The 26,590-nt window shown below is 41.6% G+C and overlaps 1 protein-coding gene across 5 annotated transcripts in view; it reads left to right on the top strand.

The window, feature by feature from the left end:
• agap1 (ArfGAP with GTPase domain, ankyrin repeat and PH domain 1) overlaps window positions 1-26,590 on the top strand; it is a 234,420-nt gene that overhangs the window by 170,564 nt on the left and 37,266 nt on the right. For 4 of the 5 annotated variants that reach the window (XM_017714945.2, XM_037536619.1, XM_017714942.2 and 1 more), the window contains 3 exons: window positions 1,833-1,998; window positions 5,168-5,329; window positions 15,043-15,204. In XM_017714945.2, the coding sequence (XP_017570434.1) occupies window positions 1,833-1,998; window positions 5,168-5,329; window positions 15,043-15,204 (490 nt within the window). Of the gene's footprint in view, window positions 1-1,832; window positions 1,999-5,167; window positions 5,330-15,042; window positions 15,205-25,925; window positions 25,998-26,590 lie in introns of all 5 variants that reach the window. The other variant, XM_017714940.2, reaches the window with a different exon arrangement.

Raw genomic sequence — 26,590 nt, forward strand, 5'->3', positions numbered from 1 at the left:
CTCACTCATTTGAACACTCCAGATGAAAAGAAACGTTCTAATCCTTAAATCCCTGAAGTGGCTTTGTCCTCCTCTGTTTAAGAGCAAGTGTTGCACGCAGCCAATTTCGTATAGTATTCCCAACGTGCTCGGCCTTGATGTGACACAGTAACACGTGCTTGGATGGCCCATGTTCGTGGGGTCTCCTAACCTCAAAGAGCAGGGGCCAGGCCTTTGAGTGCCAGTGCAGACCACCCGCGACTGTCCCGCGTCTGCCGAGTGCAAATCAGGCACCACAAAGGACCCCGTATCTCTGTGTATGTATGTGTGCACACGCAATCGAAAACGAGAGCCAAGCGTCTCCGTCCCTCACCAGAGGCCTACAAAAGGGCAATTCAAAGCCAAGTGCTCTCAACGCGGCTTAACAAGCCACAGGAGAGCCCTTCAGGAGCGGCGGGCCAACAGCTTGCTGCTGGTAATTGCATCCCCATTAGCATCGAGGAACTTTCATCATCGATGGGAGCAAAGCCACGCGCCGTGCACCGGCCCCCTGCCCAGCATCCGAAACACACCTTCACCACATGCTGTGATCTGAGTGTGTCTGTGTGCTCAGGCACATATCTGTGTACTTTTAAAGTTAGTATTTTTTTCAGTTTGAATAAATGGCAGTGAGCGCTGTAATGTCTGATGAACTGGACTCTATTACCCTTGTCGTGTGTGTGTGCGTGTGTGTGTGTTTGTATATATGGTGGGTGGGTGGGTGTGTATTTGTGTGTGTGTGTGTGTGTGTGTGTGTGTGTGTGTATATATATATATATGTATATGTGTGTGCGTTTGGTTCCATTGACTTACATTAGACATACAGTTGTTTTTTTTTTCTGTTTTTTTTTTTCTTTCTCCGGTAAAGTTACCATTTTGGAGATACAAGTTTTTGTTCTGACAGCTGCGACATACACAGTAATAAACACAGAATTAGTTTTATACAGTATTGCAGTTAGAATCCCTTTTAGAAAGGGAGTTTTTATGTTTGTTTAGCTTTTATGAATTTTGAACTGAAAAATTTGAATTGGAAAAACAAAAATAAACTAAAAATAAGCTGCTTAGCTGCTTATCATCACTTTTATTTATATAGCACCATCTCCCATGCTCAAGGACGCTTTACGATCGAAGACCATCAACACATTAAGCAAAAGGACAATACAGGTAAACATTCAAGTGTAAACGAACAACGATGGCACAGTGAAAACAAGTACGACTTTAATAGAGGTTCAAATAAGGACAGAGAGGTTGCATCCCGAATAGACTGAGGGAGAGTATTCCATAACTTGGGAGCTACTACATTAAATGATTGATCACCCAAATTGGATCACAGCATAATATTGTGACGACTATATTATCTTATGGCTAGTGTATTAACTTAGGGCTTGTAGCTATATAGACTAGAGCATTAGATTTATAAAGCACTGTAAAACTTTTGTTTCAGATTTTTTGTTCACATATTTCACTGTGATTAATTATATAATAATGTGTTGAATTCTAATAAACAGGTAATGGAAACGTGAGACACATTTTCAGCCGTTTCTTGGTTTTGCCGTGTTGAAAAATGACGCAGAAACCAGTCACCTCTTTATCATATTGAATGGAAAATGGATTTTGTGAATAAATACCATGGATATTGTTCATTATCTGTGAAAATTAGCGCAGAAAATAGCGATAAAACTAAAAAGCAGTACCGTGTGTCATTATTAAGACTTTTGATGACACAACTTTAGTCTATTGATTGTTAAACGTGGCCATATCCTCACCCTGAAGTCTTCTCATAACCTTTTCACTGTTCATTGTTTTTACTCCAGGACTACATGCAGAATGTGCATGGGAAGGAGATTGATCTGCTGAGGACTACGGTGAAGGTTCCAGGGAAAAGGCCTCCCAGAGCCATCTCCACCTGTGCTGCCCCCGGCCCCAAAACCAACGGCCTCACCAAGGACATGAGCAACCTGCAGCTGGGGCAGGCTCCAGGTAACACGTACTGTTTGTGTATAGATTGGCTGTTTTATCACTGTTATTATTAAAAAAAAATAGATTAGTTCATTTGAAGAGATGTGGAAGGAGTGCAGTTGAGTGCTGAACTCGCTTAAAGGATTATCGATGGTGCTGGCGGATCTAAGCAATTGAGTATGTCACTACATACCAATTGAACAGTGCAAGGAAAATGTCTAGTGTTCTTAATAAACAGTGACGGTCAAATCATCGCGTCCTGTTTAGACCATTCACGATAAAAAGGAGCAACATCGTTAAATCCCCCCCAGGAATATAAAATACCCTGTCCACACATGTGCGCTCACACATACGCACACAGCTCCAGGAGGACCAAACTAATAGCATGAATATTCAGTGACCCATAATACACGTACTAATTATTGTCATGAATATTAATGCAATCAGCGCTGGCTCTCCAGTCAGGCAGCTCTGAAATGAGCACTAATGAGAGAGAGAGCGAGGGAGGGAAGGAGGAATGGGGGAGAAGAAGGAGATAATTCACTCAGTCGTAAGGTAATGAAAGCTTTTGTAAGTCAAGGATTTGACTCTGACGCCGGGTTGCAACTGTGATCAGAAGGACCTCTTATGTGTTTGTTGTAATATCTGTCTTCGGGAGTGCTCCAATTAAATACGAGCTCAGTCATCACACACAGAGCAGCTGAAGCAGTCTACCGTGTGTGTGTGTGTGTGTGTGTGTGTGTGTGTGTCTGTCTGTCTGTCTGTGTTTTCATATATTTCTAGGACGTAACCTACCTCATCAGGGCCAGATAAAGGGTCCTGACTTTTTAAAGTGCGCTTTTTTTTAACAAAAGGTGTGGTTAATTGTTTAAAACTGAAAAAGAAAACAAATTTCTTTTTTGTTGGTGAAGTTAATGTCTGACTTTGGTTTAGAGTTAGGCTTGGTAAATTATTATAATACATGTTGGTGTGTGGACATAACCTTACAAATTTGACAGGAGAATGAAAAAACTTTAACACGTCAATGGAATTTTTTCCCCCGAGTAATTTTGGCCCTTTTTGTTGGTCCATTCATCATAAAAATGTAACCCAGTGCAAAGGTTAACAGGACATTTCAAATTATGCAAAAACGTAGAAAATAACAAACAAAGAAATGGACAGTAATGATGGACCTATTACAAAGAGGTTCCTAAATATGCCCTATATTTCCAGTATTCACTCACCCATCCAAATCATTGAATTCAGGTGTTCCAGTCACTTCCATGGCCACAGGTGTATAAAGCCGAGCCCCTAGGCCTGCAGACTGCTTCTACAGACATTAGTGAAAGAATGGGTCGCTCTCAGGAGCTCAGTGAATTCCAGCGTGGTACCGTGATCGGACGCCACCTGTGCAGCAAGTCCAGTCGTGAAATTTCCTCACTACTAAATATTCCACAGTCAACTGTCAGTGGGATTATAACAAAGTGGAAGTGGTTTGGAACGACAGCAACTCAGCCACGAAGTGGTCGGCCACGTAAAATGACAGAGCGGGGTCAGCGGATGCTGAGGGGCATAGTGCGCAGAGGTCACCAACTTTCTGCAGAGTCAATCACTACAGAGCTCCAAACTTCATGTGGCCTTCAGATCAGCTCAAGAACAGCGTAGAGAGCTTCATGGAATGGGTTTCCATGGCCGAGCAGCTGCATCCAAGCCTTTCATCACCAAGCGCAGTGCAAAGCGTGGAATGCAGTGGTGTAAAGCGCCGCCATTGGACTCTAGAGCAGCGGAGACGTGTTCTCTGGAGTGACCAATCACGCTTCTCCGACTGGAAATCCGATGGATGAGTCTGGGTTTGCTGGTTGCCAGGAGACGGTACTTGTCTGACTGCATTGTGCCGAGTGTAAAGTTTGGTGGAGGGGGGATCATGGTGTGGGGTTGTTTTTCAGGAGTTGGGCTCAGCCCCTTAATTCCAGTGAAAGGAACTCTTAAAGCTTCAGCACCAAGAGATTTCGGACAATTTCATACTCCAACTTTGTGGGAACAGTTTGGGGACGGCCCCTTCCTGTTCCAACATGACTGCGCTCCAGTGCACAAAGCAGCTCCATAAAGACATGGATGAGCCAGTTTGGTGTGGAAGAACTTGACTGGCCTGCACAGAGTCCTGACCTCAACCCCATAGAGCACCTTTGGGCTTGAGAAAACTCTGGTTACATTGACTTACATTAAAAGTAAAGTAGTTTTTTTTCCTTTTCCTGTAAAGTCACTGTTTTGGAGGTATGAGGTATTAACAGTAATATGTACCTCGTATGACCCCACCTTTCCATCCATACAAGGCATAATAACAGACTGTTGTGTACTTGTGTTTGTGTGAGGCCTTCACAGCCTCTCTCATACTGCGTGCTCAGTTTCTCCCAGATGGCCACTGATGTTAAAACGGTAGTTTATCAGCGCTCTCAGCGTGCCCAATCAGTGCGTACTATTTCCCCCAAAGGTGCCTGTGTCTGATTTATCTGCTACAAAGGAGATTAAATTGAGTCGTGGCATTTCATTCAGTGCACTTTTTGCAGCAGGTCAGCCTGCGAGCCGTAGCTGCACAACAATGTATTACTTTATCAGAGGCTGGCTCTGCTATTTTTACCACAGAGAGAACATCTCTGCAGCAATAACAGCAGACACTTCAAACATCACCATCACGCCGCTCTTTACATTTGGCTCTACAGTTAAACGACCTATTAAATCCAAGGTGCAGCGCTTTATTTGGCTGCTAAGCGTTCCTCATGGATGATTGTACATGAGTGTACAAGTCATATGCCATATATCTTAATCCCTGCATGCACAGGACAGCAGTGCTGTAATCTTATTAGTATGATTATACCCAGCTGTCTATGATGGCGACCTTAATTGCGAAGTTTGGGAAGCAATCCATATTCGGAAGCCCACATCCTAATTAGGCCCCTCTAGTGGTGATAATTAACCTCAGAGTAATCTGACGTCCGTATTTATGCTTGTTAGCGTGCGGAGAATGGGGTTAACGTCTGTGACGTCACCTTGACTCAGGTCATCTGAATAAAGCCCTAATTGGAGGGAAGAATCTGGAAAAAGGCGCCTGTTTTCATCCAGACAAATCTGTATCATTCCACCAATTAGCTGTAGAAGGTGCTGTATCTTTTGTGTATCTTATGTTTTTGTCTCCTTCTCTCTGTCTCTTCAGGCTCGGTGAGCAGTAGCTCGTCTGCGTCGCAGATGGCGAGTGGAATCAGCCTAGTATCGTTCAACAGCCGACCAGACGGCATGCACCAGCGCTCATACTCCGTCTCCAGTGCCGACCAGTGGAGCGAAGCCACGGTCATCGCCAACTCAGGGGTCAGCACAGGTATGGGAGACCCTTCCCACGACTGGTACTCAGGCCCGCTAGGATAGCTGGAGCGACAAAGCTCATGTACCATTATGTAAAAGTTTGGGCACCCCTGGTCAAAATTACGGAATTTGTTGATTTTCTATTAAAATTATATACATATTCTATAGAAAACGTGCTTATTTTCTACTTGGAAAATGACAAACTGTGTAATTTAATGGGGGTGTTAAATCTTTTGGATACAGCTGTAGCTAATAAGTAGTGGAAGCTTATGTAAATCAATTGGCACTGTTTAAACTGTAGGGCTGACATCCCACAATTACCTCACATTTGAACTAGGCTTGCTTACGTGGTTTCTGATGCTATTATATACAAAGATTGACACAGTGACGGGATGACTGCTGCTACTCTTCAGCTGTGTGAGGTACTTTTGTCTTCGTCTTTTGTCTACTTTTTTTGGATAGCTGTCAGAAATCACACGAGCAAATCTGAAATTACTTAACGCTTGACCTGGTCCCAGACAAGCTTCCGTTACGTTAACGTCATAGCTCCGGTTGCTTTAGACTTCAGACATTCATTGGGGAAAGTTTTTACCTGAACTGTCACAACTTTGAGTTGTAGGGTTTTGACCCAGCTCCATAAACATTGGAGGCTCCATGCAGCTTCTTAGTCAGGGAGAGTTTACCACACACACACACACTCTCTCTCTCTCTCTCCAGTGCCCTCCTATATCTCTCATTGATTGTAATGTCAAGCCCTAATGCACCTTTAACTGTTTATCAAGGTAATGGGCACTCACAGTGCCACAGTATCAATGACACATTCATTCAGCAGCCTGAGACACTCATGGGAGGATTTGAGGATTTTTCCTTTTTATTTGTTTGTGTTTTCCTCTTAGACTAGTCACCGATATCTGGGCTTGTCTTCCCTTTTATGACAAAATTAGTGTGGCTGCTTTACTTACAGGCACACAGATGTTTCTATACCTTGTCAGGATGTGCGCTCATGCATATGTCTCATGTAGGACTGCCAAGCAATTGAAATAATGAATCGCAATTAATACCATGAATTTTCGTAGTTAATCATGTCATGATTAATCGCATTTGTCTTATTTACTCAAATTAGACTCTCAAGCCAGATTTTTTACATTTAAAAAACAATGCTTTTTACTATATCTATAAGTGGACAAAATAAGCATCATAAGAGTATAACTGCTTTTTATGGCTACAGTAATTCAGTAACATTTTCATTGTGAGACAACATGAGCCTGAGTCTGAAAATGGTGTGATTTTTAGAGATTTTAGAGGGTTTTCGTCACTGACATCCAGTGTAGCCTCTTACACTCGTTCATACAGCTTGTGCATTCTTGTAACGGAGGCTCTTGGGTGGAACTTGCTGTTTTCCAGTTTGCAGTTGCTTTGGATAGTTTGCCATTTAAAAGCTGTATTTGAGCAATTCTGTTAGAGCAGTAAGCCACGAGAGGCTGTTCCCTTCCCCGTGATAAAATCTGCCCTGAGCAGCTTATTGCTTTCATAAAACAGCGGTCAACATAAAATATTTAAAAATACACAATATTTTAGATAATTATTTAGGTTGTTATTAAAAACAATCAACATAAAAAAGTATTCTGCCAAGAAATGTAGTTCCTCTAGAGTGCCGTATTGTTGTTAAGCAACCGTTGACCAATGAATGAGGAGAAGACCGGTGGTCAGTCACTGTAAACTGCCGACAACTTCATGATGTTTTTCTGTATAACAGTGAACATTAAGTAACACAGCACTTTTAAATGTAAAAGCTTTCAGCTTATAAGTACTTTGGGTCGCCGAATTATCACCGTGAGTCTTCAGCCAGTGTGACCACGGCATTTTCTCACGCTGGGGCTGGATCTCAAACGGCTCCCTGCTCCCTACATAGTGCACTGTGCTTCGAACGCAGCTCAGCCAATCGGATTTTAGGACCGGAACTATCAGTTTTATAATACAGCAATACAACCGTGGGGCAGCTGTACCATTTTGTTACTCTTGGTATTCTAGATTAGCCAAGTGCTCTGTGGTTTTGACACGAGGTTGAGACATTTTGTAAAACTGACACATGCAGAGTTAGTGTGAGCAGTGGAGTGACAGCTGTCAGGCCATGTGTGTGTTTGGGTTGATCATCAGTGGTGATATGGTGTGCTGGTTTGCCACAATCCCTCCCCCCACTCTGTATTTAGCCCTGCCTTCTCCCCAGGCCTCCTGCGGCAGCCTGCCTCAAATAACCATTAAAGCTGTGAAAGGCTTAAACGGGCTCCCAGAGGCCTCAGCAGCAGGCTCTCTCTCTCTCTCTCTCTCTCTCTCTCTCTCTCTCTCTCTCTCTCTCTCTCTCTCTCACACTCTCTCACTCTCTCTCTTACACACACACGCACAGCTGAGCCTCAGACCACAATGACGCGCCTTTAACCTCAGTGATACAGATACGTGTACAATGTGGATATTATTGTTATTCTAGATATACAAACAGAAGCACGACTCGCATTTAGACGAGGCAGTGATTAAAACCGGACTTCAAAACTTGCAACCTTGAGTTTCTCTCTCTCTCACATTAGTGAATTCTTATCTGAGGTTTGGTCACTGCTTTGTTGTCTGACACCCTATGTAATCATATGTGCCTCGTTACGTGACTTTAGTCACAAAACCCTCAAGTCTGTATGTTGTGGTCAGTGTGACACTTGGTCTAAATAATCATACACTTACCCCAAACTGTCAGGTAGTTAGGTTATCTGAAATAGATGTGCTCATGTGGTTTCAGACCCTCTGATGTGCTGTTATCTCTAAAAAATGAACAATGGTACACACACAACTCATACATCGAGATATCAGAGATCAAATTAGCATGATTTCTTTGTCACTTTGCAACAGTTACAGATATTAAATACAAGCCCAGTTTATTTATTAGTAAAATTATCACATGTAAGTATTTGCTGACGCAAATTTGCTGTACTATGATTAAGTCAAACCCCATAAGATTTATACCCTTGTTGTGGTGTTAATGCTCTTCAGCACTCAAAAGTTTGTTCAACCTTTTATTGAACACATGATGAGATGAATTAAACAAAAAAAAATCCTTTCACTTTACTTGGGTAAAAAAGGTCCTTGGTTTTTTTAGACATGATAATTAAATTCAATCGCATAAACAACAACAACAACAATAATAATAATAATAATAATGTGTGCAAGGGTCCTTTTGGAGTATGTTTCCTTGAGGCAACAAGTGCAACAATGAGAAGAAGTGATATAGAGCCGTGCTCCCTGAAATCATAAGACCTGGCTTGTGACTGGCTAAACCCATTCTACTGTTGCTTCTAGGCAACAAACATTTGTGAAAATTGTCATAACAAAAAAAAATCTGATGCTTAATGTTAAAAATGCCCACTAAGTAATAGTACAACCAAGTACATGCTTTTTATTGACTTACTCAAACTCTTCCCTTTATTTTAACCCAATCATTGTCTTTAAATATGCATAATGTTATTGTAAAGTGAGGAAAAGGAGTGTGTTGCCCTGAGGCAACACCGTGCAATAGAGGGTTAAACCACCTTTAGCATTAGTACATAGCTTTTATGTTAAGAGTTTTTGTATATGTTATTTATTTATTACTTAATAGAAAAGCAGTATTCGAAAAGGTGTAAAATTCAACAAAATTTACAAACAGCAATATCCCCAAACATTTGACAGGCAGGATTTAACCATCCTAAATGGGCTTGACTTGAAGGCAGGCGTTCCTGGCTGTGGTCAGTGTGTAATGAGAGTGGGGTCTGGCCGCTGAACTGTGGGTCTGACCAGGTCTCAGCTCCACTGTGGAGGCCCCAGCGAGTTCCTCGGTTATGAAGCGTGTGTATGTGTGTGCCGTCCCCTCGGCATCTCTTTCATAAGTAACCTTTCTGCTGGCCTAATGATGTGCCTGGCCACTGCAGTTGTGGACGTGAGCTGATGGCTGGATGATGCTGATTGCTTGTCACCTCTCGCCTCGGGAGCTGACGGGAACGAGATCCCCCCTCTGTCTCTGTGTCTCCCATGCTGAAGGAGGGATGGAGGAATGAAGACTATGCTGTGTTAAAGTAATTAGCTGTAGGTTCTCTCTGCAGTGGCTCGCAGTACTGCCAAGTGGATACACTAAGGGTAGAGAGAGAGAGACTTTGTTTACTAAGCCCATACCTTCTTTTTTTCCATGTGACCTATGCATCACTATGTAGTTAGGCTTTATAAAAACATGCAATACGCAGGATTTTGTATTTTTATGAGTCATAACTGACTGCAGTCGTTGATATAAATTTCCAGTATTGAGTATGACCATTCTTTGAGTTTATTAGAGCCTCCGTTATTTTCAGTTGCTTTCAGTTTTTCAAAGAAAGGGGAAATTTTTCACGCCTCTAAAGTTCAGTCTTCGAAGTTGTTTACGTTTCCTGCTTCTCACAATCCAAATAATCCGAATTGCACATTATACTATATACATTTATACTATATAAACTTATATATACTGCTCAAAAAAATAAAGGGAACACTCAAATAACACATCCTAGATCTGAATGAATGAAATATTCTCATTGAATACTTTGTTCTGTACAAAGTTGAATGTGCTGACAACAAAATCACAAAAATCATCAATGGAAATCAAATGTATTAACCAATGGAGGCCTGGATTTGGACTCACACACAAAATTAAAGTGGAAAAACACACGACAGGCTGATCCAACTTTGATGTAATGTCCTTAAAACAGGTCAAAATGAGGCTCAGTGTTGTGTGTGGCCTCCACGACCTCCCTACAACGCCTGGGCAGCTCCTGATGAGGTGGTGGATGGTCTCCTGAGGGATCTCCTCCCAGACCTGGACTAAAGCATCCGCCAACCCCTGGACAGTCTGTGGTGCAACATGGCAGTTTATATGTTACAGTGGCTATTTTGTATTGGGCCATGGATTCAGAAACAGAGATATACTCACGTTTCACTTCACGTCAAACCGTATAGTCGTCGGCATTTTCAGGGCCAAATCAGGGAGTGAGTGCATAGCGCCATGCCTTCAATTAGCGGTGCTTTGTGAATGAGTCACATGCAAGACGCGACAGAAGCCGAGAATAACGGAGACATATACTGTAGTCAAAAAGAGATTAATTAGCTAATATCATCAGGTATTTTAATCAGGAAACCACAGTTTTGCAGTGCAGGGGATTCAGGACTGGAGTCTGAACTTACTGGACCAGCGACATAGTTTTCTGCCCCACGACATTCCTTTATACGATATACGATATTTAACGTTTGTTTCTCTGTTAAATGTGGTTTAAATCTCCAGAAACAGAGAGTAAAGTTACACCGGCGGACTGCAGCTCCGTTAGGGGGATGACTGTTTCTCTCTGCTGTTAACGTTAGTGAAAGTGATCTAAAGGCCTGCATTATTCACATCTGTGTTAATGAGCTGATGTCGTTTCCCTCCCATGATCATAGAGTTTATCTCCTTTATGCTGCACCATGGGATCCTTTACCCACCCTGACGTGAAGAGCCGGTGGGCTTCTGTGCTTTTAAATGCTGTGAGAGACTCTCCAGAATAGGGAGAGGGGCTGAGTAGGAGATAAATATAAATGTCAGGAAAACACATTTAGTAGGTTTCTACCAGTTTAAGTGGGACCTGGAGTTCAGGGGGGAAACTGTAAGAACCACAGCCTATTTTATTGACTCTGTTCAGGCAACATGAATCATTTTAGCCATCTTTCACCTAGTTATGTTTGTGCAGAGCAACTAAACTAGAAATTTCTGCTCCAAACAGAAAAATCACCTGACTGAAACCCTAGGAGTGATATAGGTAGAGAGAGGTTTATGGACACAGTGACATGAAGATTACTTTCTTCTGCTGAGTCTTTTTGTTCTGCTGTCTCTGAACAGTTTCCAGGTTCAGTGCAAGTGGCCTGCTGCATAACAAGCATCAAACCAATCAAGGGCTCTTGTACGCAGCCGTTTTGCTCCTTTAAACTGCGTCTGCAGAAGCCAACTACTCTTGACTTTACCAATGCCAGTAATTTAAATTGGAATGTAGTAATGTCCTTTTTTTCCCCGGATTGCTCTGATATCCACTTTTGCTTATGTTTCCTTTGAAAGATCATGTCAAATCTTATTAATGGGCAAAATCATTGTGCGTGATTTTAAGATTTCGCTCAGTATAGCTTTTGTGCCCCCATGTCTGTATTTCTCTGTCTTACGTTGTCTTTTTTCTCTCTTATTCCTTCCCTCCCTCTCTTGGGGATTGTGGCGGACGCAAATGTGATGTCCCCTGTCGTCTTGTCCTCTTTAAGCCAGCTTGCCCCAGAGCGCCCAGTCCTGCACCAAAATAATGCATCTGGCCTGGGGTCCGTGCCTGACGTTGCCCTCTCCGCTTTAATTATGGCAGGAGTAATGAGGGTGTCTCTTTGATTCTGGGCCGCCGTGTGTCGCTACACGGGGGAGTAGGATCAGAGGCTGCGTGTCAGAGGTCGTCCCGCCGCTCGGGCACTCTGCTCTGGGGCGAACGGCCGCCCCGGCCAGCTATAATGCTCAGCCTGTTAAGTAACTCTCCTGTTTTAATGCACCACAGCCCGGGTTGATGACAGCAGAGCCTTGTGTCTACTGTGTGTTCTGTCTGATGAGACTGTGACTGTTGTCTCCTCCAGTGACAGCCACTGAAAGTTTTCTAATGGAGATGGCGAGAAACAATGTCTTAAGTTTTGGCTCAGTTAAAGGTTTTGTCCAAAGAATTATACCATTTCCTTTTTTTTATAAGGAAAAGAATATTTCTGTGAAATATCTAATTGACATGATTTTCTACTTACCACAAATGCAGTGAATTGACAAACATTTCTGGTGTCCCAGATTTTGCTTCTTTGGTGTAGCAGTTGAGCTGCCAGGCTAACGGCGCCAACAAACACGGGAAATAAAACGTCACCGAAACAGTTTCCACAAATACACGCCAAAGTTTATATATGTGCTTCAAATTACGTTGATAAGCAATGTAAACTCAGAAAAAAATCATTTTAATCAGTGTAGTAAATTATTTCAGGGTAACATCCTGCTTTCAGATACTAATCTGACTTTAGAGTCTGGGAGGCCGGAGAGCTGCTGAGTTGTGAAACTTCACAGGTACATAACTTTGGCGCAGTAATAGCCGAGGTATGCTCACTGTAAGCCTTACACAAATAACGCTAAACCTATGGAAATGTGTTTGCAAAATGGATGTCATTGGGGCAGTCGTGGGCTGGAGGTTAGGGACCTGGCCCTGTGACCGGAAGGTTGCCGGTTCGATCCCCGGCACCGACAGTCCATGACTGAGGTGTCCTTGAGCAAGACACCTAACCCCCAACTGCTCCCCGGGCGCCGTGGATAGGGCTGCCCACCGCTCCGGGCAAGTGTGCTCACTGCCCCCTAGTGTGTGTATGTGGCGTTTCACTTCACGGATGGGTTAAATGCGGAGGTGAAATTTCCCCGGTTGTGGGATTAAAAAGTATCACTTAACTTAAAAACTAAACTGAGCAGTCTACAGTTAGTCTAGTACTGTACCACTGCTTTCCTACAGATGCAGACACATGCAAACATTTGCTTTTGGCAGTGAGTCACAAAGTAACGAGAGATGTTCAGTGCAGTTAAGTTACTGTGATGGCCATTCTTGATAACTGCTGTACCGTTTAAGGTGGAATGGAAGATTCAGATAAGAAGCTATTCTCAGCGTTGTGCTAAGAGGTGGGTTCGGTGGGTTAAGTGGTGGGTCCAGCAACAAAGTATTGCATTTCTAATATTGTCGCTGTCCAAAGAAAAACCTAGTGTCTCCAAAGTATCTCCATAATAGAAACTTTACAGGAAAAGGCAAAAGTGCTGTTACCTTTTACTGTAAGTTAATGTAAAGAGATTTTACTCTAAGTGATTTTGGGGCGTTTCTTTTGGTCCATTCATCATCAAGTTTTCACACAAGGTAAAGGACAGCTGTTTTTATAATTTGTAGTGATTCTTCCTGTGTTGTAAACATATTGACTTGTCTGCACAACATGAATTAAGACCTGGGTTCGGTTTGAGATGTTTTTGGCCATTTATTTTTGGAAATAGTTTGGGAAATTATTAACTTGCAGTGTTTATTAGTAACATTAGCTTTGCAGCTGCAGTTCTAAATTACATAAGTAAAATTTTGACAGCAAGCATGTCTTGGCTGTTCGACTGCATTTTGGGTAAGTAGAAAATCGTTGTTTTGATGTTTCACTGACCTATTCCTTTATATAGGCCTACAACATAAGTCCAAAATAAAATGCTTTACAAACCACATCAGTTGTAATGTGAATTACAAATTGCATTGTAAAATTGACCCTGTTTCAGAACCAGCTAATTTTTGGAGCCAAACCGTGCACGTCATTCCTCATTCCTTGGTTATCCACAGTAGTGTTCTTTTGAATAGAAAGACTTTTAGTAATATATTTTCTTCTTGTGTTTTGTTTTTTCATTGAAGGTAAAAGGCATAAATAAAAGACAAAAGATTTTATGCACTGGCACATGTAAAATAAAAGCAGATCCTTGGTTTTTGGATTGAGTTTTCCACCCCAGTGTGTCCCGAATGTTTGGTCGTTCATTTAGTTGCATCACTCTTCCATCTACTGTTCTGTCTTCTTTGTGTTTTTCAATTCCCTTGCTCTCTTATTCACAATGACTTCTCTCTCTGCATCAAACCCCACCCCTGAAACGTCATCGGAGGAGGTGTGTGAACCGCTGCCTTGATTAGTTCCCTTAACTTCACTGTGCATGTTCATTCAAGCATACTAGACAGGAAGATAACAACTTGGCCTTCTCGTGAAGCTCCATCAAAGTGGGCTTTGTTGTCCGTTTGTGTGTAGCAGGTGTCTTTAAACTGAGGATAATGTGGAATTCAGACCCTCAGGATCAGCCACTTGAGATCTGTTCCACAGAGAGCGATCAGGTACTTCCAGTTAAGCCAGGCTAGAGCTAGAAATCTAGAGACCTGTGCTCCAGCAGCAAAACAAAGGCGTTGGAAGAAGACAGTGGAAAAGATCATACGGGGGGGGGAAAGGTAAACTAGCATGGCATTTGTGCGCGCCGTGCTCAGACGGAGGCGGTTAATTGCACGCTGTGGACGGCGTGCTGTCGACGGAGATAAGTTGTCACGTTTTCCACTTGAGCAGAGACTAAACGGTTGTAAAATAAGTTATGAGTGTCCTTGGGGCCACGCTCAGCGCCAGCCTGCACCCCCACCCCAACCCACCCAGCCGGCCGGATATTGATGTGATCCGAATGTTATTTTATTCTGCCGCTAGTCACAGCTGTCAACTGTGTGCATGATGAGTGAAAGGCGCCTCCTGATAGCCCGAGCCAGAGAAGCCGGCCAAATGCCAGCCTGATGCAGCCTGATATTAACACTGCTGCTCATTCACCTTCACTACAATGTATGTCCGAAAGTATCCAGACGCTTGCTCATCTGGCATATCCTTCGTATTAATAGGGTCCACTTCAGTGCAGTAACACCCCATTGCGCTATGACTATGGTGGTGTGCTTTAAATGGCCAAATCCACCAATTAGAAGATACTTTTGGACATATAATGTAGAGCACTGGTTTCTGGGCTATTGCTGTGGATGGGCTTTTGAAACTTGATCATTTACGTCTTTCTCTCTTCTGCTGTCTTTTCTGTCTTTCTGTCTATATCTTTCTGCATCTCTCTCTTGCTGTCTGCTGTAGATACTGGTCTGGGGGACTCAGTGTGTTCCAGTCCCAGTATATCCAGCACTACCAGTCCAAAGATGGACCCTCCGCCCTCGCCGCACGCTAACCGCAAGAAGCACCGCAGGAAGAAGAGCACTAGCAACTTCAAAGCAGACGGCTTCTCCGGTACAGCAGAAGGTAACGGCGCCCCCTGGCCCTGGTTCTTGTTCCCCCCTCTCTCTCTCGTCACTCTTCTCTCACCGGGTGTGCTTACTTCCACTCTGCATTGGTTCTTACCATACTTGCCCCACCGTACTCCTCGAGGGCTTCTTAGTTTGCCTCACGTTTGTTCAAATTCTGTTGGAGTGCACAGAAAATTTTTGAGTTTTAATACTCATAATAAAGAAGAGTGCAAGCACAGACAGGCACACGTTAAAGATCCTGGCTGAAATATCGTTTGGCCGATTTTAAAGTACCTACAGACTCTGTACCCTTGTTCCTCACCCTTACATGGTGTCCATCGACATGTGTTCCAACGTGAAATACGTCAAGTGCACACCTCAAGTGTAAACAAACCACAGATCTATCAGAAAATATCTCAAGACTTCCACTGAAGCGAGTCAGTATCTTTGCTTTACTATTTTGTTGGGCAGCCATTTGAATCTGCTTAATCTGACCATAATTGGTTAACCATTTGATAACCATCATTAAATTTCTGCAGTTATCCATTATTCAAATGGTTGTTTAAACGGCACACTCCAATCTAGAAATCCATTTATTAAATCAGATAAGATGATGGATTTGATCTCAGTAATCAGATTTCTCACTGCCCGTAAATTCTTACTCTGATTTCTTTCAGATTTATCAGTTTGCACATGCAAGAAAACAGGCCATAAATTAGCAAGCAGAGTTGCCAGCAAAACACTTTTTTGGAGCGACGATGAAACCATATACATGCTTGACGAAATGAATTTAAATATTCTTTATTTTCTACCTGATGTATGTTCAGATTTTCAGGTAAAGTGATGATGTTTTTTTTTAAAAAAGCCTACGGCATGAAAACTTGAGTTTGCGATACGTTTACATCACGTCGTCTTCTGTGAGATTATTGGCCGGTTGTAAAGCAAAAAATCCATTTACTGCTCGACTCGTAGACCCGGAGTTTCCCATTAGCTGATTACTCAAGTCCCTGCAAAAGTGTTGATCATATTACTGACCAAAAAAATCTTAAATGCTTATAACCGCCCTCAGTGACACAAAACAAGCTGTATTCACTCTAAATTTCAGGACTTTTCTCTCCAAATTGGTTCCTTTCCATTAACGTCCGTATAATGTTTACGGGAAGGGTCGTAGAGAATCCCTCCTTTTCTCCTGAATGAGTTTCTCCATATGTCAAAAATGGTGCAGCACGTTGTCCTGCATAGCGCTCTGCCACAAGCAGCTGATGTTTTTGGTTTCGTCTTTATTGTTCGCTCATGTCATGTTAGGACGTGGTGTTTGCATGAAGATCATATAGAAACTAAACTTGTGTCAATATAAAAACAAAAAAAGAAAAATAAGAAAAGAATAGCCCATTTTTAGACTCCGCTCTGGCAGTGCTGTATAAATATATTATTTACGACTTCATGAATTTATGAAATTTGCCAAAAACAATTACTATTCATATTTACCGACTGACAGCCGTATCTATCAGTAAAACACCGTTTAAACCGTTCTTTAACTCAAAATGTTGGTCAGTTTAATATAAAATTATATTAACTTGTTGAATATTGGAACTTTTGCCCATTAAAATAAGTATTGGCAACAGTTTTCATATCAGCTGTGGCCTCGCACATGAACACACATGCGCAGAGTTATGTGTTCTGCTTGGTGAGCAGAGCAGATGTTGCCGAGCAGCAGATGTGCGTAACATGTTCCCTTCTTCAGATTAGCTCAAACAGCTGACAGGGGGAATTTGCTGAGTAATTACCACACACACACACACACACACACACACACACACGCACACACACAAACCTATGTGAATCTCCGTACCATACACAGTTTGTTACACTGGGGCCAGCAGTTTCTCACCCTGCACTGTAGTCTGCTTCACTGGTCTAATGTTAGTGACTTCCTTCTATTGTTCTTAATAAATGGGCAAACAGAGACTACATGCTCTACATTCATGTGGTCCTGGACTGCTCTGCTCTCATTTCATTCAGGTGTGAGTCTAGGTAGGTAGAAGTGACGTGACGATATTTATCATTAAGATTAATTATATTGCAAATATTGCAAATACCTAGAGAGAAATTCCACCAGTGCAATCAGTTCATTGAGATGTAAACAGTCATTCAGGATGGCTTAATGTAAAATATAAAACATCTTATTTTATATCATTTCAGGGCAAAGAGCTACACAAGATACACTGTAATATATGGAATATAGTACCTTAAAAATAGTGGCTTCTTTTTTTGCATTTACCACTTTTTCACCATTGTTAACCTTTTCATTTATGCCTTTGGCACAGACTCTTATTGAGATTGATTTATAATTTATTCATATTACAGAGATAGGTGAGCATCTTATTGATGTAGCATGGTGTTCTCTCCTGAGCAGAGAATCGAACCCTAGTCTGCAGCATAGAGGACAATGTTGTTTTAGGCTATACCAACCACAGAAAACCTTCTAAAATCTCAGAAGACATGTGCAGGGTCACTGGTCACTTTGAGTTGTAAATGAAATTGTGTTGCAGATATTGCAACGCCTGGTTCCCATCACCACCAGTGAGGTCTGATTGACTTTGTTTATATTTTTAAAATTGAGTTATGTAGACATGTTGGTAAATTGGTGAAATTTCACTACAAAGAACTTGTTTTACAAGTCGTTCTACAGAAACGTCCACTGTTCTGTCTCTCCATAGGAGTCACTGGTGTTACTGATCGTCATTGGACTTTTTTAATTTAAAAGAATAAATTAAAATTACAGAACGGCTGCTGCAGAGCATCAAACCACACGCTGTCCATCATGGAACATCCACTAAAATATGGAATTTAATCCATTTCTACTCTGTTTTTTCACGATAACCTCAGAATAAAGTCGGTCGCACCAGTGACGTCAGCTAGAAGCTTCATATGAGATCATGAGCTGAATGAGAGAATCTCTGAGAACCGAGAGATGCCGTGGACTCACCACGAGCTTTTCTTCATAGATCCTCAGAAAACAGGTCAAAGGAGGTCGAGTGATGTCATCAGTGGGACTACTATTTCAAAATAAGAGTTTTTTTTGTTGCACAGTAACACCAGTAACACGACTCCTGGGGACCACAGCTTTCATTCTGCATTTCATATTTAATTGGCACTTGATTTTCATCATTTAAATATGTTTCATAGTCATGTGTAGATTATTGCAGTTAAAATTCCAGAAAAAACAAACAAAAAAAGTTTTTTTAACTCAAAATATGACCTAACCCTTTACACAAGACCGTGGGACGTGGTGTAATATATCTGTACAAATTTCCATAGAATGACCCTTAGAGAAAAGGCCTGGTTAGTTGGATATAGTGCAGTATGTATCACAGCTCATAAAAGGGAAATATTGTGATTACTATGAAAAATAAATATTGTGTAATGATTTTTGTGAGAAGGTCTTCAAGCATTGCTGTATTTTTGCCTAATCGCCCACCCCTAGTTTGCAGCCTGCTGAGTGAATCATTCCTCACTAAACAGTCGTTTAAACAGAAAATGTTATTGCTTATACATTTTGTGCTGCTTAGGTCTGTTTAGTTCAGTCAGTGCTTGTATGTGTGAGAGAGACAGAGAATGTTGGGATGATGGATGAGTGTGTGTCAGCTCAAAGAGTGTGTGATTAATTGGATGAGGCTGGTGTGGGTGGTCTCCTCCTCCTGGGAGCGCAGGATTAGTGCTTGTTTAAATTGTTCCCAATCGGCCTTATTGATCCGCTCCCAAAGGGAGCCAATCTGACACCACTGAAGTGTGTGTGTGTGTGTGTGTGTGTGTGTGGTGGCTGTTGTAAAATGAGATCACAGTATCAAATCAGAACAACACGTGTGTCTCTTTGTGTTGAATGTTTTGTTTTGTTTATGGCGATTCTCTGATTTTGTTTATTAGCCACACTTTATCTGTTTTGTTTTGGGTTTTTTGTTCCTCTTATTTTTGCAGAAGCTCTTCTGCACATATTACACACGTTTGGCTGGCTTGCGTGATCCGTTACAGTGACTGTTGTTCTGAGAAAGCCATCGTTTGTTCTGAGAAAGCGTTCTTGGTGGTGCCACTGTGTGGATGCAGAGGACTGGATTAGGCCTGTTGTGATTAATCCATGGAACATTTGTCACTTCATTAATAACAATCATCAATAAAAATTGACCTGCATATGTCGCTGAAGCAGGCATTAGTTTTAAAATGTTATGTTATCTCAAACACAGAGCCTGAACAGTATCATATATATATATATATATATATATATATATATATATATATATATATATATATATATATATATATATATATATGTATATATATGTATATGTATAAAGGACTTTTTAAAGATATCCTAGTTTTTTTCCCCGTAAAATGTTTTTTTGATGGTGTATTTCTGCAGTTTTTCTAAAACAGCATTTTGAAAGATTGCATGGGTATTGTTTAGTCTATTTTTATTGTTGGGCCCTTTTTAAAATCTCCATTTTCTCTATAAATCATTCAAAACAATAAGCAGATTACTTTTGGCATAATTTATAGTGAAAGGATTCATTGCTAAAAGCCCTAGGCTGAGTAAATTGCTGAAGAGACGCTGTTATCTAAAGCTGTGTCTCTGTCCACTGTCCACGCAAATTGTAAGTAAAAAAGTAAAAAAAAAAATTTGAGTTTTTTTTTTTTAAAAGTAGTTTTTGCTGCAATAAAATGCTTTATGTATTTGTCATTTCCTGCAAAACAAAATCCCTGATTTAATGTGTGTATCAACACGTGGTTTGTATTGCAGAATTTGTTTATTTTGTCTTTTTTATTTTGTTTATTTTAACTGTTTGAGCACTTTCCAGTTAGCACTGAAAAGCTGCAGAATTATTTTTAAAAACTCTTATCTCTTATCAAAAACCAAATTTAGCCAGACATCTTCCAAAGTTTGCTTCTTCATTTTTGCACTGGAGGCCATCGTAGCTGGCAGTAGATCGAAGCTTTTGCTACCAGGTAAAACACTTCATGACATATTGTTATTAATGAAAAGAGGCAAAAGCGCAGATAAAATTCAGAACTGAAGACTGCTACTACTGTTTTTAGCTATGACGTACTTTTACCAGTTTTTTTCTGACAGCTTACAATAAACTTCTTTTACATACTGGCGACTTAAAGCTTTGTGGCTGCGGTGCAAAACTAAAGAAGCAAACTTTGGACAGTGACCATATTTTGGCTGATTATCCGTCTAAAGTTTTTAGTTATCAGCAGCGTCTCACAGCAGATGAAAGCTGTATTGTCCATTGACTCCAGTAACACTAACCGGTATTTTTCAAGCGTTCTAATGAATCTCTGAAGTTCACACAGTCATGTGTTCCAGAGAAGTGCCCAAGTACTGAAACTGTCATTGTTCATTGCAATCAATAAGCATAATAATCTGCCATAATCATGCAGCTTTAATAGCTCTCTCTTTAAAGGCTCTCTCTCTCTCTGTATGATTGACTGTAGCTATGCTGTTTAAGTTAATTTGATAATGTAGAGAGGGAGGAGGGAGGTAGTCAGGTATTTTGGAGGCAGATGGATTCCTTTAATCAGTGGCCCTTTGATCTCACCTTATAGAAAAGAGAGATTTGTGTCCTGGCTCATTTCTTGGGTGCTGTGAGAAATGCAGATGTATTCAGTACCTCTTCACATCATCCCTCTCTCTCTCTCTCTCTCTCGTCTCTTGCTGTACTGTCCTTTTTTTGCCTCTCCCTCCCCCTTCTCTTTCGTTCCCTCGAGAGCTACTTTGTCTTGCCCCCTCTTTTTTTCTGAAAAGGTTGAGCGTCGTCAGACGTTTCCCGGGCCTTCTCCCCGAGATCCCATTCATCTGCCAGGCACTTAAGTGAAATATTATAAATAATCTACAGTATTGAAATCTTTTATCAGCTATGTCATTTTCATTATTCAATAAGCGATTAGTAACAGTCTCCCAATTTAGCCATTAAGCACTGGTGCGTGGGGCCGGGGATGGCTGTCACGCCGGCGGCGCCGTGAAAGATCAGCCTGTCACCAAGCCGCTTATTCATGAGCTCTGCCGGCCAGGTACTGCCCTCATGCTGCTGTATCTAACACACACACACACACACTTAGGTTAGGTTATTCCCTCAAAATGCTTTATCCAACACACACATCTACAATGCCAGGTATTCACTAGTATGAATTTTCAGTCTTATATAAAAATTTCTAAAGCTTTTTTCAAAAATATTCATAAAATACCACTACATCTCCACCCCACCCCCCCCAAAAAAAAAGGTAAAAATAAAATAAATGTAAGGATTCTTCAGGCTTCAGTCCACTGAGCACTCGACGCATCGGGTGGACAACACCAGAGATAGTGACACCACTCCGCATCTCACTGTTACTGTACTATAATAAACCCAAATCTAGACACAAATCTATAGTAAGCAACTATGTGGCTGAAAAATACACAAAGAAAGGTTTCAGTTAAAAGATTAACAACGAGCTAAAACATTATTACCTGCCTAATATGCTGGTCCTCTGTATGTCTCCAGAACAGCTTTGACCTGCCAAGGCATAAACTGTATAAAACCTCTGAAGGTGCCCCATGGTGTCTACCACCAAGATGTTAGCAGGAGATTCTTGAGGTCCTGTAAGTTGTGAGGTGGAGATGCCACAGATCAGACTTGTTGTTCCAGCACGTCCCACAGAAGTCTTTGTCATGATGTGTGTGGCACTCCTGATAAAGGGGCACTGCCATCGAGCTTTGACATGAAGAGCATTGTTTAGATAGTGGCAGGTGTCAGGCTGACGTCCACATGAATGCCTAGACCCAGAGTTTCCCAGCAGAACGTTGCCCAGACCACCACACTCGGCCGTTTAAAACGGGACTCATCAGACCAGCTAGCTTACTTCACTTTGCTCCAGGGGCCAGTTTGGATGCTCACCCGTTGTAGATGCTTTCAGTATTTTACTTTCCAAGCAGGGTGTAATGCTACAGTAGCCCTGTTGTTGGTTCGGTCCAGACTGGATAGCCCTCGTGCATCGATGAGCCTTGGGCACCCCACCTCTGGTTTGTGGTTTGTCCTTCTTCGCACCACTGTTTGTGCACCTCTGCTGACCGGGAGCCCTGAACACAAGTCTTGCTGTTTCAAAGATGCTTCAGCTTAGTTGTCTGGCCGTGATGATTTGGCCCTTGTCAAAGTCGCTCAGGTCTTCCTGCCTGTCTCTTTCTCCTGCATCCAACACAGTGACTATGAGAGCCGACTTTTTGCTTACCATCTAATATTACCCTCTGTATTTGCTTCATTTGCGAGTGGTCACAATGTTTTGGCACATCATATGTAGTCATTTATTTGCTTCTTTTTATCCAAATGTCTGAGCACCTTCTCACTGCCTTCCGTTGAAAGCCAGTTACAAGCCATCGAGTTTTCTACATTGAATTTTCTGTTTGTGGTAATTCACTGATCGCTACTAATGCAGTAGACTACATTGACAATAAATAAAATAATAAAAAAAACTGAAATATTCCTTTAAGCTGTACGTTTAGGGTCTTCGTTTGAGTACATACACACAAACCAATTTCCAGTGTATTCCCAGTGAGTGGTGCAGCAGTGTGGGGGTTCTCTCTTACACACCTGCTCATCTCATCTTCAAACAAAGCCCATTCACACATTCGCCTTTCATCGTGCCGCCTGCCCCCATGCAAATTGATCAATCCCATCCGGCCATGTGCCTCCCTGCTGCGCCTCTGTAGGCCTGACACTGGAACTGGGTGTGCGCTGCATTGCCGATCACAGGTTATCACTGAGTGGCCACGCAGGGCTCTAAGTGGTCGTCGTTAAGTAATTACCGCCTGCGATAAGAGCAGACAGCCGGGCAGCTTTGAAATGTTATCCAGGGGTCTGGGGGCTCTGCAGGGGAAATGAGATGCTCATGAAAAGCCGGAGGACGGAGAGCGAGGACAGAGCCAGCCTTTAGAAGAAGCCAGGAGCGAGAGAGAACATTCCAGAAGCCAGCAGGGACCCTCACAGGTGGGCCTGCCCCGAACGAGGGTGACACACGGCACTGGCGTTTAATTAAAGCCTTCTGCAGGTGAGCCGGCACAGAACAAAGAACGCATGCCCCCAGTTCTCTCTCTCTCTAATGGTATGGTAAAAAGCACACAGCCATAACTTGCTCAGCAGCATGCTGCTTACGCTTAACTCTCTCTGATCCCCAAAAGCCACTTTCAAGTGCCTTTTTAGTCAGGAACAAGTCTTTCAAGTGCGAGTGCAAATGGAATAAGTCATTATCGGGTAAAACTCATTCTGAAAGGTGAATAAACTATGACGCTTTCGCACTCAGAAGAGTAAATCTTCCCCTAGCACCCCAGTTTTGCGTTAATATACCTCCGAATCTATTGTGTGGAAAATAGCTCCTCTCAAGGTACACAGGTTTCATTTGCACCGGGTGCCTTTTTTATTTTTTTCTTTGATGCTGGATCGCGTGGAGGAGGACTGGATGGGTTTATTTTTCCACGGCTACTCTTGTGTGACAAATGTCCCTGTTGGCCCGAGGGAAAAGAGAGCGAGAGAGGGAGAGAGAGCTTTGAGATAAAATGGCCACGCTCCAGGTCAGCTTCTACACGGCCAGTGAAATGAGCTGTTATTTAAAGAGTCGAGCAAAGAGCTGCTTTGATACACAAACACACTGAGTGGGGGATCAGCACGACGAGACTAGGCCGTACAGTTTAGACAGTGCTGTGTTGACCGCTTGAAATCATTTTTGTCCCTGTTAGTTGAACTATTTTTAACTAGTAATGCACAGTGGTATTGGAATCATGTCTGTAGCAGTAAATAATTACTTAAATTACTTATTAAAAAAAAACTAATATGTATAAATAATATTCAGCCTGACACGTGCCACTACCTAAACAATATAAACCTCGTATCTCCACAATGTTAACTTTACAGGAGAAGGAAAAAACATGTTTTACTTTTATGGAACCAGAATTTTTTCCAAGTCATTTTGTGCCGTTTCTTTTGGTCCATTCATCATAAAATATACATACCTTGTAAAGGGCAACATGTATTTTCAAATTATGGGAAGAACTGAAAAACAAGGTTTTGTTCCAGTAGCAGTGACGTGTGTGTGTGTCTGTGTGTGTGTGTATGTATATATATATATATATATATATATATATATATATATATATATACATACATATATATATATATATATATATATATATATATATATATATATATATATATACACACACACACACACACACACACACACACACACACACACACACACACACACATATAGTGTCTGTGTGTGTGTTGAACAGATGTTTACATGGTTTCTTCTTTGTACATTAGAGTTTTAACTTGCAGTTGTGGGTGCAGTGACTAACTGTGTTTAGAAGTGTTCCTGAGCCCATACGGTGATTTTAATGCAGTGTCACCTGAGGGCCTGAAAATCGTGGCCAGCCAATATTGGATTTTGACCTTGTCCCTGGCCTACAGAGACTTTCCTGAATTCTCTCAGGGTTTTAATGTTATATACCATAGATGATGAAATACCCAAGTTTTATTGTCATTTTAAGTTAAGGAGCATTATTTATTCTTAAATTTTAACACAACTTGCCAGTGCAGTTCTTTACAGAGTGGTGAAGCCCTCCTCATCTTTACTCCTGAAAGACTCCGCCTCTCTGGGATGCTCTTTTATACACGGTGCCAGTGTTGCTGACCTGTTGCCAGTTAATCTAATTAGTTGTGAGGTTAGTTTTTCTGGCATAATAAAGTGAAGGCTTTGTTGCCCTTCTCTCAACTTTTTAAAAATATGTTACTGACATCAAATTCAAAATAGACATATTTTTACTTTTAAAAATAATAAAATTTCTTTTTCAGTATTTAACATGCTGTTTTTGGACTGTTTTCGTTTATACAGAGAGGTTGTTGTGTTCTAATTTTATTTACAATTTGCACAACGTCCCAGCTTTTTTGAAAACGGGATTGTAAATGAGTATCGGCATCGACAACGTGTGACGTGTGCTTCCGCCTACAGTTTCTATATCGGTGCATCCCTATTTTTAACTTTATTTATTGTTTTAACATCTTCACTGTTTGCCATACCACTCAATATGTTGCAAAGTGGCTGCAATGTCTGTTTTGTGACGTTCTCCCAGTTCAGGCACTTTAAGTGAGAGTAGATTAAAACTCCTCATACTCACCCATTCATTAGCAGAGTCAATAATGGAATTCATCTCTTGATTGAGCTGAAATGAAACTGGCCTCAGTCCCTTCCTCATGACTAATTGAACTAAACACAAACATACATGGATAAAAGAAACTGGAATTACAATCTGCTGATAACACCAAGTTCTTTGTTTACTCTTAATTTCTTTGCTCTTCACACTCTTGTCTGATTGCTTTCACTTTTTCCTCATCTTATGATTCCTGATTTTGTTCTTTCTTTCTCACTTGCTTTCTTTTTATTTACTCACTTTTGTTTCTTGCTTTTTTCTTGCTTTATTGCTTTTTTCTGTCTTGCTGGCTTTGTTTCTTGTTTCTAATATCTCGCCTTCTTTCTGCTTTTTTCTTATTTTCTTTTTCTTTCTTTCTCTTTTTTCATTTGTCTTTTTCTTGCCTGTTTTTCCTTTTTTGTCTTTCTTGCTTTCTCTTCAGTTCTTTGTTTGTTGCCTCCTTATGACTGTTCTGTTTTTTGCTCTTTTGTCATTTTTTCCCTCTCCCTCTGTGGACGCAGCCAAACGTAAAGCTTGGAAACTTAATCGTGTTGGTAGTCTGCGCAACATTTACAACAGTTCCAACACTGAAGGTAACCAACCCCAGAGAGAGAGCAGTGTGGGCTGCGGACCTCTGTGCTGAAAACGGGACCCCACGCTTCTCTCTGTGGTCGTGTGCTGTGCTCTGTGCCCGTTAAAGACCCTAATTTGCCTATTTCCCCTTAACTGTACAGCACATCTCTACAGCCGTGCAAGTTGTTCCACCTAACACACACACACATGCCCTCACCAGCTTTTCAGCATGCTGTGTTGTGGATGTGGTGTGGGTTGTGTCTGTGAAGTGTGTCTGTGTGTGTGTGTGTGTGTGTGTGTGTGTGTGTGGTGTTGGTATTTATCATATTTGCCTTTTTAAAGTGTATATCATGTAATGTCCTGGGCTGGGCCTGGTAGTAGCTAAGGAGACGGTCCTTCTTAAGGCTCCACCCATCCCTCGTGTTATACCCCCCCTGCTCCCTGATGTTGCCCACCCCACTTTTATTTACTTGTTCAATATGAATACATATTTCTTTTCTGGATGCGAACAACTTGTGTAATATTTTCCAGGTTATTAATGCTGTAAAAGGGTGCAAATAATATGGGAATTAATGACCTGTGTCACAAAGCAATACTGTGTGCTTTGACATTT

The sequence above is a fragment of the Pygocentrus nattereri genome, chromosome 30 (assembly GCF_015220715.1).
Source record: "Pygocentrus nattereri isolate fPygNat1 chromosome 30, fPygNat1.pri, whole genome shotgun sequence".
Taxonomy (NCBI): Eukaryota; Metazoa; Chordata; class Actinopteri; order Characiformes; family Serrasalmidae; genus Pygocentrus; species Pygocentrus nattereri.